This window comes from Athene noctua, chromosome 4 (genome assembly GCF_965140245.1).
Source record: "Athene noctua chromosome 4, bAthNoc1.hap1.1, whole genome shotgun sequence".
Classification (NCBI taxonomy): Eukaryota; Metazoa; Chordata; class Aves; order Strigiformes; family Strigidae; genus Athene; species Athene noctua.
Window position 1 is genome coordinate 62,217,788 of NC_134040.1, and position 16,219 is coordinate 62,234,006.

General features: G+C 43.8%; 1 protein-coding gene across 3 annotated transcripts in view; it reads left to right on the forward strand.

Annotated features, from left to right (window-relative positions):
- UNC5C (unc-5 netrin receptor C) overlaps positions 1-16,219 on the forward strand; it is a 273,379-nt gene that overhangs the window by 192,730 nt on the left and 64,430 nt on the right. For all 3 annotated transcript variants that reach the window (XM_074905547.1, XM_074905549.1, XM_074905548.1), the window contains exon 4: positions 7,113-7,216. In XM_074905547.1, the coding sequence (XP_074761648.1) occupies positions 7,113-7,216 (104 nt within the window). The remainder of the gene's footprint in view (positions 1-7,112; positions 7,217-16,219) is intronic.

The window sequence follows — 16,219 nt, forward strand, 5'->3', positions numbered from 1 at the left end:
CCAGTGCTATCGATGTACACCTGGGAACCCATCTGCTCAGTGGATTCTTGATAAAGTTTTCTTGCTTATATTTTTTACAGTTGTATCAATACCAAATGTGTTGAGTGGGTCATTCTTCTTTACAAGCATAGCCCACATGGAAGCTGACTGAACTATCTTAGAGCTGAAGAGGGGGAGGAAAAAGTTTTTTTTTCCGCAGATGTGCAGGCTGTGAGTTTCTGAGGAGTTGTCAGGGTGCAACGTTATCCCCAGCTGGCTGAAGACGCCATCGGCAGAATGAGGGACTCACAGTTGTGCACCTACCATTTGCTCAGACTGTAAAAAAGGAGAGAAGGTCCCGGGCTCAGGTAAAGCATCTTGCAGATTGTCGCCTGGCAAGCAAAAGCTGTTCCTCATTCTGTACCTCAGGTTGGAGGATGTAGCAGCCTGCATCCCCAAAAGATGTTGTGCACTTTCAAGAAGTCTGCTTCAGTCCCTGTCAGCTGCTTGGCTGTGAAAGCTGATGCTGATTCTTGGCTGTGTGGGATGACAGCCCAGATCCTCGCTCCATGGGCCGCTGGAGCGCTATGAACAAGCTCAGGACAAGCTGCAGCCTACCGGTCATCTTTGGAAAGGGGGAAACTCCCCTGTCCCTGATGTTCATCTTCAGGCTGAGAAGGTGGCTGGGGCAGCCTTGTGGTGCTGCAGCATTAGTCTTTAGGGCTGGCCAGATGTAAAACAGCCCTTTGAGAGAAGGAAAGAGTGGCACAGACTTGTGTATTGAACATAAGGATGGGATTTTGAGGTGTTGACTTACTTCTTCTGTCCTCAGCTCCAGCCACTGATGCTTGGGCTGGCTGAGAGCACAGCAACGTCCAGCTGCGATCTCATCCCATGAGCAGCAGCACACTGAAGGAGTGCAGGAGGCTTTGATCAACACCCAGCGTGTGGCTGATACAGCAAGGGGCTCAGCAGGGTGAGGCACCACACTTACCAAAGCAACTGATGGAGATTTCAGAAGGATCCCCTCGGTTACAGACTGATGACAATCCTGTGACTGTCTCAGTGGAAGTCTGGTTTGATCTAATTAACAACAGAGAGCTGAAACCACATGAGGATAAAATGAAAAAGAAAGAGGTTTTTGTACCTAACCTTTCCATTACTTACCCACCAGTGTGATTGATCCCTGCACAAAGGTCATAGACTCAGCTGTGAACAGAAAAGAGAGGCCAAAGTATGCCCGATAGCACATGGTTTCTTACATTTAGAATTACAATTCAGACTCTAATGCCTTTTTTTTTTTTTTTTTTTTTTTTTCCCGAAAAAGGCATCTTGTAACTCCACCTGCATAATGAAAAGTGATGGAAGAGAAACAGGCCAGTTTTCCAATATTAGTCATGTTTCTCTAACTGACCATCAGTTATCCAAGTTTGGGAATAAATGCAGTGAGATATGTTTTCACAAGCATATGGATACTCTTTCATTTTGTAGAACATCAGTGGCAATTTCCCACTATTTTTCCCCAATTATTTTTCTGTTTGGGTATCTCTTATTAGGCTAGGTAAAAATGAAACAGCATTGAACCTTGCCTCTTGAGAACACTCTCAGCAGTACGAAGGAGACTTGCAGTGGAGAGCTTGGCTACCTATTAATCCTCTAATAATGGTTAAAATAGTGCCAAGCCATATTCCTTTTTTTTCCTAGTGTTTTAATAGCATTTTTTGCTTATGACATGTTTGTTTTTATATGGATGCTTGTATATACTTACCCATATAAAGCAAGCTTTCTTGTGCATGGAAATATGAAGGTCTTTTCACATTCTTAAAATCTTATTCCTCTGAAAACACACACCAAGCATACTTCTCTCAATTGACATAGTTAACAGGAAAGTTGGATAGAAAATAACGTGGGGCGTTTTTTGTGTTCTTAGGGCTTGCTCATTTTTTGAGTTCTTTGTTACAGAAGGGAAGTTGACATTGGAGTTACTAGAAGGAGCACAGAGTCTTTAAGGTCTACCAAGGGCAGAAATCCATCTTTCCCTGACAGTAATGCTGCATTGTTCTGTTTGTTTCTGGTTTACGTCTAATTCCTGGCTGACAAGTGTCCGTTTTTCATGCTCATTCATTAGTCACCCTTGCATTAGCCCTGCCTTGAAGGCGTCTGGTCTGCCTCTTATCGCATTTCTCAGAAATGATAGAAGATATCCTTAAAGTTTTACCCACCCACTCATCACAGTAAAACCCAGAACAGCAAAGAGATAAAATACATTTGATTAAAAAAAAAATAATAGGGTCATTCTTTGCTCTTTCTTAGAAGTTGACATGTAGAAAAAAGAAGTAGAGAAATGCCATGAGTTCCTGTAGAAACTTACCTTTAGCAGGTGAAAATGCAACTTCTCAGTAGTTTGTAAGCTAAAAATGCATCAAACGTAAAAGGCAGTCATTTAGCAGTGCATCAAAATGAAGATCTAATGCCCCTCATCCCAAAAAGCATAGTGATTCAGGAATAAAGCTAACAATATGGTGTACACTGAGATTCTGATTTCCCATTATACTATTTCAGTTTTATGCTTGTGGAAATTCTCTCATTTCAATGCAGCTTTGAATGCAGCCATCTGTCCTTACCAAAGAGAGCTGTGCAGGAGTATTTCAGGAGTCTTGTAGGAAAGTCTCATCTTAAGTATGCTGTAAATGTGCTGCAATATATGCCACAAGAGCCCCCTTTGAATTTACTGAGACTGTGCATTAGTAAAGAAAATAGAGTCCAGCTCAAGATGGCAGACCAGAATTTTAATTCTTCTCCTTGGTTTATTTTTATGAAGACAGCCTTGAAGGGAAGTTAGAGGGGTTGGAAAATGCCTGGTGGGGGTGCAGGCTGTCCCCTGAGCCTGGCAGTGATATCCCCAACCTGCAGCTGGGTGAGAGAGCTGTCCACCAGGGCTTGCTCCGCTCCAGAAGAGATGAGCTGTGGCAGCAGTATTACCTGTATAAGGGGAGGAAGAGTATAGCTAACATAGATGTTCAGGGATTATTCTACATTACCAAAATAATAAAGGAAAGAAAGTCCAACTGTCTTTCTCTTGTGTGTCTCCCTACTGAAGGTGAGGGTAGAGAAGGCTCTCTCTCAACATTGCCTTAACAGGGCTGCTGCTGACCTGAAGCTTTAATAATTCACACTGTCATTTCACAAACAAAGAGGTCCTGACCCAGCATGGATCAAATGTTTTATTGTTTTGCTTTTTCAGGCATTTTTTCTGAAGATTGTTAAAACTCCTTTTTTTTTTTTTAATAGAATATATTTTATTTGTCTTCTACCATTCTCTGGGAAAATGTGTCCCTTCTGTCCTTGCTTGCAAGCAATTGTAACTCACATGAAACTTTGAAAAGTTGAAAAATGTTGTTGAAAATACTCTGCTTGGAAAAGATCCAAAGTCCCTCAGTACGTTACCAAGCTCGCCCACTCCCAGTCGACAGTGTGAAGTTGGCATGATGACTATAATTGTTAAATGGCAAAGAAAGCTGAAGATTGAAGAATTAGAAGGGTGTAATTGTTATCCATGGAAGTCATAGCAAGCGCCATAGAAAAAAAGCAGTCAGTTCAAAACCCAGTGCTGTCCCAGCAGGGTGTTTCATGCTAGTTAGAGTAGGTAACAAAGTTGTTTGTCTGGGCCCTCTGCTTCTACATCACTTAAAACCCCACCTTGTTAACTTGTTTGTCCGTTACAACCAGTGAACCTTATGCTTGGTTAGGTAAAACGTGCCCTGCACAGCTGCCATCCGTAGCTATTTGTACATGCCATGGCTGCTGTGGGAGGTCATGGGTACTTTTGGTGGGGTAAAGCTGTGAACATGTGGGAGAGAGCCAACAGATTAGGGTATAAAAGCTCCCAATCTTGTAAATACACAGTTACGTACTTTCTTTTTTTTCTCAAATTAGTATAATTTACTCAATAGTTTTGAGTGGCTCATTTGAGAACATTACTGTCTGTTATGTCAAGGCCCCCACTTAGTATATTTTTAGTTTGTGGATCATTACCCGCTCGAATCCAACGGTGCTGTAAAAGTATCCGCACACAGCAAGGCTCTGTGGACGACAGGCAGCCAGGGGGGCCGGGGTCTCCGCAGGGTTTGTCTCACCTGCGGCAGCACCACTGCAGTGGTTCTGAGGGAAAAGGGGCTGTTCAAACCCAGCAATTCCAGCTATTGATAATAAAGAGGTTAAAGTGGATTTTTTTTACTGTTATTACACATTTCTAGACTAATGCTATTTACTTTTGTATGCAGTAAAATTTGGAGGGTTTTTTTCAAAGGCAAGTGCTTTGTGAGAGACATGATTATTGTGCACGTGAGGCTATGTAGAATTTCAGAGCTCTATTAATGTTTCAGGAAGGTAGGCAGGACAGTAAATCAACATGTCAAGGAAAAAACCTCAGATTATTATCTATCTAATCTGCCTCTACTGTCTTCATCCCTCCATATCTGAACACCTGAAAGCTATTATTAATATACTGTTTATTACTGTGCTTATATGCGCTTATATGCTTCTATTACCAGCACAGTATCTTTCTCATTTATCCTCAGCCATGATATTAGAGAACAATATATCTGTTCTAATTGTCCTCACTGTGCATGTATGTGTACCTGCTAGATGCTCCTGACAGAGCTGCTTATCTCCATGTAGAAGTGCATCAGCGAAAACTCAGTGTTTTGCCCTTGGAATGACTCCCACCCACAGGGCATCTGGAGGATTTTGGTTTTACTCAAATTGAGCCATGCAACCCAAATGTCCCCTGGTTAGCCTGTCAGAGAGGGTGGGATGAAGCTGGTGGGCTGGTGATGCTGGAGATGGCAGTGCGACAGGAGCCACATACAGGCGTCACAGACTGACCTAATCTGGCCAGTTGTCTTGCTGTAGTCACTCTCACACAAATGAGTTAGATATTAGGAAGCATTTCTTTAAAGAAGGGGTTGTTAGGCGTTGGAATGGGCTGCCCAGGGTGGTGGTGGAGTCCCTATCCCTGGAGGTGTTTAAGAGTCGGGTTGACATAGCGCTGAGGGATATGGTGTAGTTGGGAACTGTCAGTGTTAGGTTAATGGTTAGACTATATGATCGTCAAGGTCTTTTCCAACCTAGACAATTCTGTGATTTGGTGATTCTGTGTGAGCCTCACTGGCCTGGAAGTGAGTGGACACTCACTGCAGTGCAACAAGGATGTTAACAGGCACAGTCTGGTGCAGCTTGGCATGTCATCCTAAGAAGTGATCACTTCCAGATGTTTGCTTCTCCTCTTTGCCATAAGTTATCCGGTGTTGTAGGTTAAATCCCCCTTCATCAACAACTGAGGTTGAAATGGTGGATTTTGTAGTAAGGTAGCTGTGACATTGACACATGCTTCGATAGAGGGTAATCCCCAAGCAAGCAGACAGCTGGATACAGTAATTTCTCGTATTGCCATAGTAAGATCTGCCAAAGCTTATCTTTTTGTGCCCCAAACTATGGCCCGAAATCCTATCCCATCAGAGGGTCTCTCAGCATCCCTGCTCTGTGTGATGGAGGGAGCAGGAATGCCAGTGGTGGGGAGGTAGTGCAATTTGGGGTTGCTGCTCTTGTGTCTGCAGTGCAGGGGAAGGTGCCTCAGTTTCACCAGGGAAATGCATAGATTTAAGAACATTAGAAGTTTATCATTATCAGCTTAAGTAAAAATCAACATTTCCAGCTATGACAAAGCTTTTCCATGGTACAATTAGCTTGACATTTAATTCTAGGTAGTTGAACAACCAAATTTTCCCAATATATAGGATAAGAGGCAGAGGCATCATGCTATCTGAAAGCGAGTTTCAGAGGAGCTGATTTTGGTGGCAGACATCCCATCTCCTTTTCTGTCTGCCTCAAGTTTTGCCTTTTGGTAGTGCTGATGCAGTTCCTTGTGGGTCAGCTGTAAATCAGATCTTTGAGATAATCTAGATAAAAAATAACTCTGAATGCTTTCTTTGTAAACTGGTTCAATTCAATGATCTGTTTTCCAGCACAAGCACAGGTTATGACTTCTAAATATGAAGTATTTGTCTTTTTAATTGTTCCCATATGACTTGTTTTCAATATGATACAAGTATTTGTGCAACCTTGCTGTGAGCTGGGATAGGACTTCAGAACAAAAAGTCGAATAAAAATAACTTTTTTCAAGGCTTTTTTAAAGTCAGGCCAGCTCTCTGATGTAACTTTGAACATGGCCCCATGTTCATTTGGAGCAGGAACCAGCAGCAGGGAGAAATATCCCCAGTTTCTACTGGGGCTGAAAGTTTGGTTCTCCAAAACCCTGTCCTCCCTGGCACAGCAGAGAGGGTGCTGGTCCACGGAGGAAATAGGGAACCAGTGGTAAGGAGGGTACTTCTCAAGTCCATTTTACCACCAACACAAAGATCTTACAAAAAATCCAGAGTGCACAGCTGTCCAGTATGATGAACTGGTCTGATGTTTGGAGGCATGTTCAATGCTTTCTCTGCCTGCCACATTTCTGTGGTGCTGTACAGGGATCTAAGCACAGTTCAGCTCCACATCGCTATTACTATTATTATTATTATTGTTATTATCCAGTTAGTGCTACAGGGATAATGATAAGATGAAGACAAATTAGCTAAAATTGTAAAGTTAATGCTTATAAACCAGAAGTACATTAAATCACAGCACGAGCACTTTCATCCATGAGTTTAAGGCAGCTCAGCTTATGTGCTCTGGTTTTACAGATTTATCTAATTTTCCATAACTTTCTTTAGTACTTTGTTGGCATAGTTTACCAAATGTAAATTATGTGAAGAAGGGACTTGTTTTGCTTTTTGTTCTGTGTCTGGACATGACCTTCCACAGTAAGGCCTTGGATCCTCACTGGTTTCACATGCTCTATTACAATAGAAGTAATAAATATACTATGAAACCTTTGACTGCCTAAAGTTGGAATGAAGTGAAACCACGTCCCAGGCTTTTTTAAGTAAGTGCTTCACTTTCCAGGGACCAGAAATGCTCTTTTCTCTGTTTAGGAAGATCTCTCACATTTATGCACTATGGCAATCAAATATAATTTAAACAAACAGCTATTAATACTACTAATTCTTTTTCTTCTCCTTCTCTCTCCCCAGATCTCCGGAAAACATTCGAGCAGGAGCCCTTAGGGAAAGAAGTGTCCTTGGAGCAAGAGGTCCTGCTCCAGTGCCGTCCTCCTGAAGGCATCCCAGTAGCTGAGGTGAGCAGCAACAGCAATGTTCTGGCAATTGGACATCCTAACTAAGGCCTGCTAATCGTGCAGTGAGTTAGGACATGGCATGATGAATAGGTGGTAATGGAGAGCTGATGACAGCTGCTGGTAGACAAGATTGATTGGGAACTGATTAATGGCTTTGGATTATGGTGCCTTGCTGGGCAGAACTGCAGGTATTTTTGTTTCAGTTTTTGTTTCCCTCTCAAAAATAATAGAATCATAGAATGGTTTGGGTTGGAACAGACCTGAAAGATCATCTAGTTCCAACCCCCTGCCATGGGCAGGGACACCTTCCACTAGCCCAGGTTGCTCAAAGCCCCGTCCAACCTGGCCTTGAACACTGCCAGGGAAGGGTCAGCCACAGCTTCTCTGGGCAACCTGTGCCAGTGCCTCACCACCCTCACAGTGAAGAATTTGTTCCTTAGATCTAATCTAAATTTACCCTCTTGCAGTATAAAACCATTACCCCTCGTCCTCTCCCTACACTCCCTGAGGCAGAGTCCCTCCCCATCTTTCCTGTAGCCCCCTTGCAGTACTGGAAGGCCGCTATAAGGTCTCCCTGGAGCCTTCTCTTCTCTGGGCTGAACAACCCCAACTCTCAGCCTGTCCTCACAGGGGAGGTGCTCCAGCCCTCTGATCATCTTCGTGGCCTCCTCTGGACCTGCTTGAGCAGGTCTGTGTCCTTCTTATGTTGGGACCCCAGAGCTGAACATAGCCCTCCAGGTGAGGTCTCATGAGAGCTGAGTGAAAAGGGAGAATCTCCTCCCTTGATCTGCTGGCCATGCTTGATGCAGCCCAGGATACAGTTGGCTTTCTGGGCTGTGAGTGCACATTGCTGGCTCATACTCAGTTTTCCATCTTCTACTACTCTCAAGTCCTCTACAGGGATGCTTTCAATCCATTCATCACTCAGCCTGTATTTGTGCATGGGATCACCTTGATTCATGTTCAGGACTTTGCATTGGGCCCTGTTGAACTTCATGAGGTTCACACAGGCCCACCTCTCAAGCCTGTCCAGGTCCCTCTGGATGGCACATCCCTTCCCTCCAACGTGTCAACCGCAGCACACAGCTTGGTGTCATTGTAAAATTTGCTGAGGGTGCACTCGATCCCACTGTCCATGTCACTGACAAAGATGTTAAACAGCGCTGGTCCCAACACTGGTCCCCAAGGAACACCACTCGTCACTGCTCTCCACTTGGATATCAAGCCACTGACCGCAACTCTTTGAGTGCAACCATCCAGCCAGTTCCTTATCCACTGAGTGGTCCATCCATCAAATCCATGTCTCTCCAATTTAGAGACAAGGATGTTGTGTGAGGCAGTGTCAAAGGCTTTCCACAAGTCCCGGTATACAATCACAGTTATATCTGGCATCCAAAGGGCATGTAGCTGGTGGAGCATATTAATATCTGCCTACTATTTTTCCTTTTTCGTTTAAAGAAAAAAAATTTTCACTTATTCTGAGAGGCACTTTTTAAGTGTAGTGCAAAGACATTTTAATTTTTACTTTGCCAGTTTATATTTCCCTCACATGTTTGTGCATGTGCTTGTGTGTACACCAGCCAGCCAGCTCAGCACGGATGTACAGGTTCCCAGGAGAAGCAGCATGAGGTGGGTACAAGTAGGGGATGTGTCAGCCTACTAATCCATCTACAAGGCTTATCTGGTTTTCCTACTGGCATTTAAATAAACCCAGAGTGGGTGGCCTGGCCTCCACCTGTCAGGAGGGAACCTACCCTTCAGCAAAATCTGTGCTCATGACAGCAGTGGGTGTCCCCATGAACAGGAGCTTCCCTAAGTGTAAGTGGTAGTTCCAGCTTTAGACTCATTGCTCACGGAAGGAGTGATCTCTTGAGTCACAGGGAGGCTCTGAAATCCTAAATCCACTGTGGCTGTTGAAAGAAAAAATGATTGTTAATGATGGTAATTCCTCTATCTGAATTCTCCTTGGTTTTCCTCTGCCACATACGGAAGAAACTGTTGCCAGTTTACATTAGGATAAGTTAAGACTGTCATGGCTAAGTAGAAAAGTGGTTGTCATTCAGAAATGATGACTGATTTCTCAGGAGATGAAGCTTAAAGTGTTACCTCCCCATCTAACCCAAGTTTAGATTTAATCAGCATTGCAGAAACATGTCCACAAACATTATAAGGAATAATTAGCATAGAAGATTTTCCCTATTTTCTTTTTCTGTAGGCTGTTTTTCTTTCCCCAGTAAGATCCCCAGAACTGTTAAGAATGTTTAGGTCTGCCAAACCAGCTTGCTGAGAACTGTAATATTAGTCAGTTGGCTTTCTTCAGGAATTTAGCAGGACCAGGAATTTTTTATTTTCCTTTCTGATGCTTCTTTGCATCAAATCAGCTTTCTATTGTGCCATGACAGGAGTGTTTGCAATGGGATATGTTGTTCAGGCAGTGCAGGGTACTTCTTGGGAACTTCATTACCTTTGCTAGAAACAGAGATTGATGATGACGGGTAGTTTGTTTGAATGCAGTGTTACAAGCACCTCTGAAATTTCAGCAGCCAGTTCAGTTATTCCCTCGGAAAGATCTGTAATGCGCAGGGAGGCGGCTGGGACCCAAACAGTATGCTGTAACGTGATGCGTGGAAGTGATCTCTGAAAAGATCCTCTGTGAGCTGGTCTCATAATAATTGCACTTTTCCCTGCCTTCTAGTATGCTGGCTCACTCTGTCAATAGCCAAGATTCATGACTGTACATGAACTGACTCTGAATCTTATTTGTACCACGGTCAGAGCAGACACCAATTAACACTTGGCAGGCTCAGAAATCGTATACTCCCGTCTGGCATTCAAAAGAACCATTCTTAGTGTTGTTTTTTTTCCTCTTCTGACTTTTGAAGTCAGAAGGAGATCAAACACCCAGATTGGACAGCAGCCTAATACAGCCTCTTTGTAGATTCTTTCCAACACTATTAAAAGAACAAAGACCTGAACACTAATGAATATGAATACCTTAACACGACACGTTATTACAGCCACTTGCTGAAGCTGGTAAGATAAATTTAAAAAAAAAAAAAAAAAAAGGAAAGATGAAAGGTAACTTGGTGGGTTTAAGGATTACATGATTATTTTAATTTAGAGATGAATGAGTTCTTTGTTTAAGACTTTGTTTATTTGCTTGGAGAAGTTTCTGATGTGATGGTACAGGTAAGAAAGTACTTGAGAGAAGGCCGGCAGCAGGCTGAGGCTATTTTCCATCTTGCTGAAAGACTGCTTTGATTCCAGGTAAAGGTAATGCATATGTTGCAGCTGTGAGCAGCGTTTCCAAATGCCTTGGTGAGCATGCACCTCAGGCTCTTCCCAGTCTGGGCACTGCGTTTTGTTTTGTTTTTTTTTTTCCACTTTCTGGCTTCTGAGGTAGTCACTGGATTTAACACCAAAACAGAGGAAGAAAAGCTTGTGCTGTGAAACCGTACAAAATACACATTCAGTGTAATGTAATGCTGGAGTCCAGAGTCCCAACATCTTCCCCTTGCTTTTTCTCTTTGATTTTATACTCGCCCTTCTTTTTTTTTTTTTTTTTTTTTTTTTTTTCCTGGTATTTCAAAGTGGTGGGAACAGCCACACTCAAGGATACATTCTGTCTTCTTTTCAGTAGCTGGGGAATTTAGTCTTATAATTTTGAGCATATTTAATTGCAATTAACTGTGTCAATCTCTTATGGATCAATGCTAGAGCAAATCTCACTATTACTGAAAAGCTGAACCGAATAGCAGCATACAGCTGCTCCAGAGGGAAAGAAGGACAGAGATGGGCAGACAAAGCTTTTAAGGCAGCACTTACCAGTCCTTCAGATCCACTAGGACATGATGAGCATTAGAGTAGGCTCAGATCATGGCCAGTTTAAAAAAACACCCAAGTTCCAAACAGAAGAAGGTGTGTTAATGTACACCAGCCTCATGGCCTGAGGTCAAATCAAAGTATGTCTTGCTTGTTTACCTGGGACAAAGTGAGGAACCAGGGGTTTGCTTGGTCTCTGGGAAAACCAGATCAGCTTCTCTGTGGCCATATACCCCTGCCCACCAGCCCCAAACATGTTGGTGCACAGTGGCATGCCTTTCCACTCCCACTTTTATATCCAATATCAAGCTGAACCTACCTACACGTTCTGAAACACTCAGGTAAATGTTTTGTCTTTCTCAATGCATGGCCCAGTCAAGCAGCCGGAGGACCAGCACAGGGGCTGTTACGCTGAGGTTTCCACATGTAGCTGAGGGGTGAAGGGGCAAACTTACATATTCCTGCTGTGGAAAAAAAAAAAAAAAAAAAAAAAAAAAGGAATGGACATAAAAACAAACAACTCCCTACCCTAGTTCCATGCTTCCCTGCCTTCTGCTTTTCCTCACTGGAGAGGAATAGGATAAGGTGGTGAGATAAGCAGTCTGACCTGTCAGGCTCAGCAGGAGCTGCCAGTGCTCAGCAGAAATCAGACAGTTGCAGCTCCCCAGTGTCAATAGAAACATCCATTTCAATTCTGCTCTCTTCTGTGTGTGCATTTTTTCCAACCTAACCTGAGAAGGCAGGAAGGATCCCATTCTGTGACGCTCCAGCAGTAATGACAGAGTTATTAGCAATTAACCCCTTAGCTCATTTAATTTGTTCTTTGAAAGATGCCGGCATCGTATTGCACATGATAAAATATAGTTAGAGACACTGAGTCACATCAAATTACCTCATTGTGATAGGTTATAGATCAAAACATCAATGAGATGCAAGATTGGTTAATATGCCATAAACTGCCAGGCGAACTTTTGCATTAAAATGTATGATTTTCGGTGCCTTTAATGGGGGGATAATTGCTTCTTTAATTATAATTGAGGTGTTTCACAGAGTAGCTTAATTGCAGAACAGGGTGTAGCGTAGTTTGGTGACCCAGTTGGGTTTAAAACTGGATCTGATATTTATCCACATTCATGGCTTTAATTAGGAACTAGAGCAAGGGGAAAACCATCCCTGAGTCAAGAGGCAGAAGAGGGTGTTTTGCCAAGTTAAGATGGCTGTGACACAGACTTCAGATGCTCTTGCGCAGGCAAAAGCTGGTGGAAACTGGGGACTTCTCCAAATTGGCAGCATCAGGTGGCTGCTCCATCTAATTGATTATTAATATGACCGCTGTTTGCTTTGTTTCTTGAGATCCACTTATGTTTTGCAGCAGTTTTCCCTTAATTGAGAGTTCATGTGTATGCATTTCCATGCAGGTGTGTGTCGCCAAGTCAGTGTTTTATATTCCCGGCAGGAAAGTGAGCTCTAAGAGAAGCGAGTAGAGGGTTTTGTGGCCACAGATACTAATTAGCTGGGAAGTGACACTGTCCTTCGCAGTGCCTTGCAACATACAGCAGAACTACCCTCAGGTGTCAATGGAAGGAAGAGCGGGGAGGGGGAGGCAGGTTTGTGTGCAAGAGCAAGCCAGAATGAATGAGGACTGCTCATTCTTTTTGCCCTGGACAGCCATTGCATAAGGTCTGGCATTGCATACTCCAAAAGTATGGATAAAGCTCCCTCTAATTGTCAATGTCTGGTCCCATACGTTTCTGTTCTTTTTCACATGGTTGGGTGGTCAGGGCATTTCTGAGAAGTGTGAGAGGTAGATTACAACCCCCTGCTTGCCTTTGGGATAGGCTTGCATTTGGGTCTTGTGCTTTGCTGGGAAATACGCTGGCTGCTAGCTTATTAGGTGGCCTTATTTTTAGATTTCCTACCAGTTCATTTCCACAGTGCAGAAACTCATGCCAAGATGTGCAGGCCCTTCTTTGCAGGACTGGGTTTTTTGAGACCTGAATTTTAAATGGGATCTACTACCCCTATACTTTTCCTTTCTAGTGCAGTTCCATTGATGCTGATATAAGTGAGGGCAGAGCATGCTCCTCACTAAATCAAGTTGCTGTATGATTTGATCTGACAATAGGCAAGGATGATCTGTAGGACTGGAGAATGGTTGGGTTTCTAGGTCCTCTATAAAATATTACAATGGAAGGTTTTCTACAAGAGCGTTGATGTGAACCCTGCTAGCTTATCCTCTCTACAGCTTGCTTTTTGTGGTGGAGATAGCTCTGGGGTGCTGGTTTAGCTATCACAAACAACCTCTTCTCTTCAGTCTGTACTCAGAAAGAGCATCATTTTACCTTATGCATATTTTTAGAAGATACGCATTGTGGGATACAGCTTTTAGCTGCATTTTTTGATGTGGTAGATGAGCATACCTCCCAGCTTTTGCCTATAGCCAACAGGCCACATAGTGTCTGAAGTGTGAGAGTTACTCCTCTTTACAGAGCCCTCAGTTCTTACCACCACCCTCAGACACCTAGCTATAGCATTTGCCTTGGTCAGTTCCTCTGGCATGTTCCAAAATGCTGCCTGCAGCATTCATGTCAGTTGTCACTCAAGAATTGATTGATCAGGTTTTGCTGGGTTTTGCTCAGGAATTTATGTGTGCTTCTAGAGTGGATGCTTTTCTTTCACTAAAGAGTGTAACCTGGACAGAACCCTTTATGCCTTTCAAAACTGGTAGGAGAAATTTTCTGCAACTTTCAGGGAGAATGGGAAAGGGGCTGTCCTCAGGAACTGTAGCCACCTCCCAACGTCCTGTTCCCTTATTGAATTTAAAGATGCTGAAAAGCATATGGCTCTGTGCTGTGAAGGATGAGATCCATCTATCCATCCAACCAAAGAACTGCAGATATCACTTTGGTAACTCATTTAAAGCTGTTTCCAAACAGACCCCTCCCAGTCACTTCAGTGACTGGGGAGTCCCCATGCCCACGTAGTGCCAAAGGTGCCAACCAACACACGTGAGCCATGGGACCTCCAATTTAAGCCCATCTTCCAAGTCAGAAGGGGAGCCTAGCAACTCCTGGTGGCCACATGGCAGCCACCATGGTTTTCAGTTAATAATGCTGGGATCTGTATTTGAATTTGAGGCTCTGTGAAATAAAGTTATCTGTCTGCTGCTACCAATCCACCTCAGCCTTTGAAATTTCTTGTGTGAGGCTTCACTTCCCCATTGTACATGAAACAAAGCTATAATAGGGCTGGAGACATCCAGCAGCTGTACGTACACCATGTAGATTTTAGAACTCAAGCAGAAAGCTGGATATATGTGCAATTAAAGAAGTGTTTCCACAGCAGGAACGCAAATTCCCCTTATTGGCAGCAGAAGCACAGTAGCAACAACTGAACAAAATGTCATGGAGGTCTGCATTTGCTGTCTTATTCTCAATATGTGTTTTCAGTCTCTCATAGCTGTAATTTCAGCCTCTTTGGAGACAACCCTTTTTTTTTTTTTTTTTTTAAACTTAAAGGGCTATGAAATCTATTTCCAGCAAGTAGTACATGAAGGACAGCATCCTCTTCAGCAGGCAGTTGCTGGGATGAAAGTGTACATTTGAAACCAAATCCAAAAATCAAATAACATTCTTCAAAGAGGCACTCAAGTCTCAAGGTAACTGAAATAGCTGCTGGCTCAATAGCCCATATGAAAACTGCTAAAGTTTTCTGTCTCACTTAGGCATCTTGTACTGTGTCCAAATCAGTAGTTAGCTTCACAAATGTTTTATTCTTAGTGGTATGGGATGCGTGTCTGTTGTTACAATTCAGGTGGAGCAGGGGAGCTGTGATTTCCTTGTGGCAGTTGGAGGCGGTGGGAGCTCAGCAGGGACTGCGGCAAGGCAAAGCGGTACCTCCGTCACCAGTCGGCATGGCTGCAGAGAACACCAGCTGCAGTGCCGATGGAAAGTGATCCTGCCACATCAGCCAGGCACAGGGAAGGCAGGGGTGCAATGGCCTTGCCTCCCAGAATCCTAAATCACCTTTTATCGAGGCAAATCTCTCACTGCTCCCAGCCATTTGCATCGTGTTTCTTCTGGAGAATTTCACCAGAGGGCTTTGCCTGTGTCTAGAGGGTAGAAGACCTGCTGTTTTCAGCAGGTGCTTCCTGCTCTGAAGATTTCTCTAGGGCAGGTTGGTGTGGAAGAGGCAATGAGAGACCAGGATCCAGGACTCACACTCTGCTGACTTTCCTCTTGAGGCTGCAAGAGGCATAAGGAACAACTCGTACGATCAGGAGGGGAGGATCTAGATGAGCTCGTATCCCTTTTCCACTCTTGGGTTTCTTTTGGAGCAGATGTGCTTCTGCTCTACCAGTTCCTAAAACAGTCACGCATACGCCAGTGTGCCAAGAGATTTAAGTGTCTAGTAATGCTAGTAACTTGGTATGGCTAAATTTGTGTCAGCAATTAGCTTCTGTAATAGGTTCGCCTGCGTATGTAATCGCTTGTGTGATTTATGTTCCCTGTGTTCATTTACTCTGCACAGAAGCCTGGCTGGGCTTTGCAAGTCTTAGTCTCTGCGTGCACTGACTTATTTCAGGCTACTGCTGGAAATATCCTGCAGCAGCAGCAGCACAAGTCTGGCCACAGCTCCAAGGTATAGCTGGCATGGTGATTGTGGGTTTTCTGCTCTTGCTGATGCTCTCGCTTTTCATGTTGGGTGGCATGTGGCAGGTTCCCTCTGTTAATTAGAACAAATGTGCCAATTATGTTAATGTATCTCCCGATACCAATCAGCGAATAATTAGAGACAACACATCTGTCTCTCACTGGGGAGTGGGATGACAGAAAAGATGCTACATGGTATGTTGCTCTAAATTACAACCGCCCTGGATCCTGCGCTTCCTCAGACGGTTGAGGGGACAGCACAGTCTCGTGGCAGGCTTGCCAGCACGTCAGCAGCACTGGACATGTAGATCAGATTCAGTGCGGCTCACAGGAGCCATGTGCCTCACTCAAATTGCACCCAGAGCGCTAAGGAGCACTGACCAAATGGTAGCTGACTTCGGGTGTGCTCCAGCTCCTCAGCATCTGCAGTTGCTCTGAGCCAGGATTTCATCCACTGCACTCACACCTTTACAGAGGGGCTTTCTCTTGCTAGTCAGTTTGCAAACATACAAAAATAACTTCTTAAGTG